This window comes from Impatiens glandulifera, chromosome 1 (genome assembly GCF_907164915.1).
Source record: "Impatiens glandulifera chromosome 1, dImpGla2.1, whole genome shotgun sequence".
Lineage (NCBI taxonomy): Eukaryota > Viridiplantae > Streptophyta > Magnoliopsida > Ericales > Balsaminaceae > Impatiens > Impatiens glandulifera.
The window spans coordinates 77,669,531-77,672,971 of record NC_061862.1 but is presented as its reverse complement, the minus strand read 5'-3'; the positions used below and the strand labels follow the sequence as shown (position 1 = coordinate 77,672,971).

Sequence of the window (3,441 nt, the reverse complement as noted above, 5' to 3'; positions counted from 1 at the left end):
CACACTTAGGTTATCTTTATGTTGTAATTATTTAATTTTTGGATACTTTATACCATTGTCACAAATACTTAATGAAATTGGTTTACTTAATAAAATAAAAAAGGTGACTAATCTCGCTATAGTTTAGTTCAATTTTGAATATATAGACGTGATAAAGTTATGGTGGAAATGAAGTTATAGGTCCGTTTTGACATTCTAAACTAGCTATTAAATTCCAACATACAAAATTTTGTAACCTCCCTTAAACATTAACATTCTATTACTTTATATGCCTAACTTTCCAACCTTTAGCTCATTGAACTTGACTACCAATGAGAAAGACAACCATGGCCATTCCTCAAGCTCTTGTATTTCTCTTATCTTCTTTTCTCTTCGTTAGTTCATACGGTTTTAACGTTACCCTCATTAATCGAGACTCTCCTCGATCTCCTTTCTACAACTTCTCTTTATCAAATTATGATCGTATGACCGCCTCCTTTAAAAGATCGATTCATCGACGTAAATTCTTCGACTCATCCGATCTTGTTCCTTATGTCTACGGTGGAGAATATCTTATCAAAGCGACCATCGGATCCCCCCCTTTCGAAATCCTAGCCGTTGCCGATACTGGAAGCGAACTCATTTGGACCCAATGTAGACCGTGTTCGACTTGCTTTAAACAAGATGCCCAAATCTTTAACCCAAGAAAATCAACAAGTTACAAAGCCTTTTCGTGCAACGATTCTACATGTCAGGCTATGAGGACCCCGGGATGCAAGAACAATGTTTGTCATTACAATATGGGTTATAACGACGGTTCATATAGTAACGGAGATATCTCGATTGATACAATGAAGTTGGGATCATTTGTTCCTCGGCCGATCGTTTTCGGTTGTGGGCATGATAATGGAGGAACATTCAGTGGGTTGGAAACGGGCATAATAGGACTCAATGCTGGAGAATTCTCGCTTCTTACGCAATGGAAAATAACAAAATTCGCATATTGCTTGGTTCCATTCACTTCGGTAGGAAAAGATAGTTTATTGATCTTTGGAGATCAAGCTACACTAAAAGGTCCTGGAGTTGTTACTACTCCGTTGCTCAAGCAAACAATTTCCTATTTTGTGACGATGGAAGCGATCTATGTTGGAAACTCAAAATTGGTTGTCCCGTTTGTAAAGACCGCAAACACTTGGCTCGATTCTGGGACGACGCTTACGTTTATCCAACACGATCTCTATAACAGTTTATCGTCGTTGGTTAAGAGTCACATCAAGCTTCCGTATGCTCGGGCTCCTTGGGGAGGTTTTAACATGTGCTATCTAACCAAAAATTTAGATTTAGGGTTTCCTTCTATTACCCTTCAATTTCCGGGTGCATCATTGAGTTTGAGTCCTCATAATACATTTATAATGGTCACTAGTGATATTGCATGTTTTGGATTTCTACCTACCAATGGAAGTAACATTTTGGGAAACCGTGCGCAGACAAACTACTTGGTCTCGTACGATATAAGAAAGGCAACGGTTTCTTTTTTGAGCCATACATGTTAGATCTATGTTTTTTTTAGATCATGTGATGAGATTGGTTTAATTAAAATATATGTTATTTTCCTTAATAATTGAAGTAGAGCTTAATCAATGGGTATAAGTAATAAAATTGCAATTTTATTTAATTAAGAGTAGTTAATGTTATTTATGAAGAATCAAATAATAAAAAGCAAATAAATTATTCAAATTGGAATAATAATACATAGAAGTAAATTTGTTATGAATTTAAATTATAATATAATTGTTGCTAATGGACTGAAATATATGATATTTGTAAACTATTGAAATTAGTGTAAAAAACAAACTAACATACCAAGTTCAGCCCTTGCAAGATTCATATCTTTAATTCTACATATTTGTAAGCTAATGAATTAGTTCTTCACTCAACAAAGAAAATATAAATTTTAGCATGTGCATAACATCATGAAATACAAGTAAACAAGAAATTGTCTTAGATTAAAGTATATAATACTGTAAAAAAATGGTAGGAGAGCAACGCTGGGGTAGCGACTCTCCAACAAACACCATCTGTATTCTCCCCCGCTTATTTGTATCTTCCCTAGTCTCTCCATTTTTTACTGTGTTTCCCTCTTCTACTTTCTTCTACCGCGACTTCGGCTTTTTTCTTCCTTCTTCCGCGACTTTGGATTTCGACAATTTCTTCTTTCGAGTACCTTCTTCAGCAAGTTCGAAAATAGTAAACCTTCAATTGCGAACAACAATATTACTGAACAACTCAAACCTTAAAATCATTTTACTTTTACTTTTCAAAAGAATCAGTATCGTCAACTACATCCAAGTCAAACACTAACAAAAGGTAAGTTCTCGAACATGATCATCCCGTAGTTAGGGTTATCCCGAACATGTCCATGTTCGGGAACATGATTTAATGTTTGGAAACTTTTTCTATTTTTGTTTCTGCTTTTTGGATCTATATCTATTTATAAAAACCTTAGTCACACATTTAGAAACAAAAACTTAAATATTATAATAGACATACTTCTATTACACATTTTATGAAGGTTAGGTTTCTGGATCTGTATCCATTTACAAAAATCTTAGTCGAGGGCTACTGAAATTACTCTTAGTTACACAAACAAAAACTTAAATATTATAATAGACCTATTGATACTAATGATATTATGCTACAAATTTTAAGCAAGTTATATGTTTGTTTTGGTAATTACAAGTTAATGATAATAACTCTTAATACTAACAAATCTGAGTTACATTGGAGAATCTTAAACTAATATGCAAATCTAACTAAAGTTAAATAGATTTTCAAATCTGACCAAAGTTATCTTAAACTAATTTCCAAATCTTAAACTAATTTGTTACATTTTTAGTTATATTGGTATAAAAATGCCACCAACAATGAATTTGCAGTTATATAGGTTCTAGACATTTTCATAAATGTTACATTTTGGCCATAATCGGGACAATTTTCATAAATATCACGTAAAAATATATACGCAGTGAAAATGTGATCCATTGTTTACTTAGCTGCATTTTTGACCAAGTGCATAATAGAGAATGAAGAACTGAACTCCTAAGCATTAAAGATTATAAATATCAAGCTAATGTTTTAGTGATTGATATTGGTTGAATAGAGTTTCACTAACTGTTGAAATTTTATTGAATGATTGAAGGACATAGACAAATGTTTTTTATAGGATTCTTCCATGTAGGAAGACCTAATAATAACTATGAATTGTGCTATCCTATTTAACTAACCTTCAAATAGACAAATTTCTTTTACTTCCATACAAATACTTTATTGAGATTGTTGTGAATCGTGATAGGTTTTATTACTAATATATTTTTTGTTCTTTGGCTTAATTTCTAATATCTTGTTGATAAAATGGTCCCGAACATGGTCAGGTTCGATACTATTTTTTACACTTAAATTTTT

The 3,441-nt window shown here is 32.6% G+C and overlaps 1 protein-coding gene across 1 annotated transcript; it reads left to right on the top strand.

The window, feature by feature from the left end:
* Positions 1 to 326: 326 nt before the first annotated feature.
* On the top strand, positions 327 to 1,532 carry LOC124933302 (aspartic proteinase CDR1-like). The gene has a single exon (XM_047473830.1). The coding sequence runs from the start codon at positions 327 to 329 to the stop codon at positions 1,530 to 1,532; it is 1,206 nt and encodes a 401-aa protein (XP_047329786.1).
* Positions 1,533 to 3,441: the final 1,909 nt, after the last annotated feature.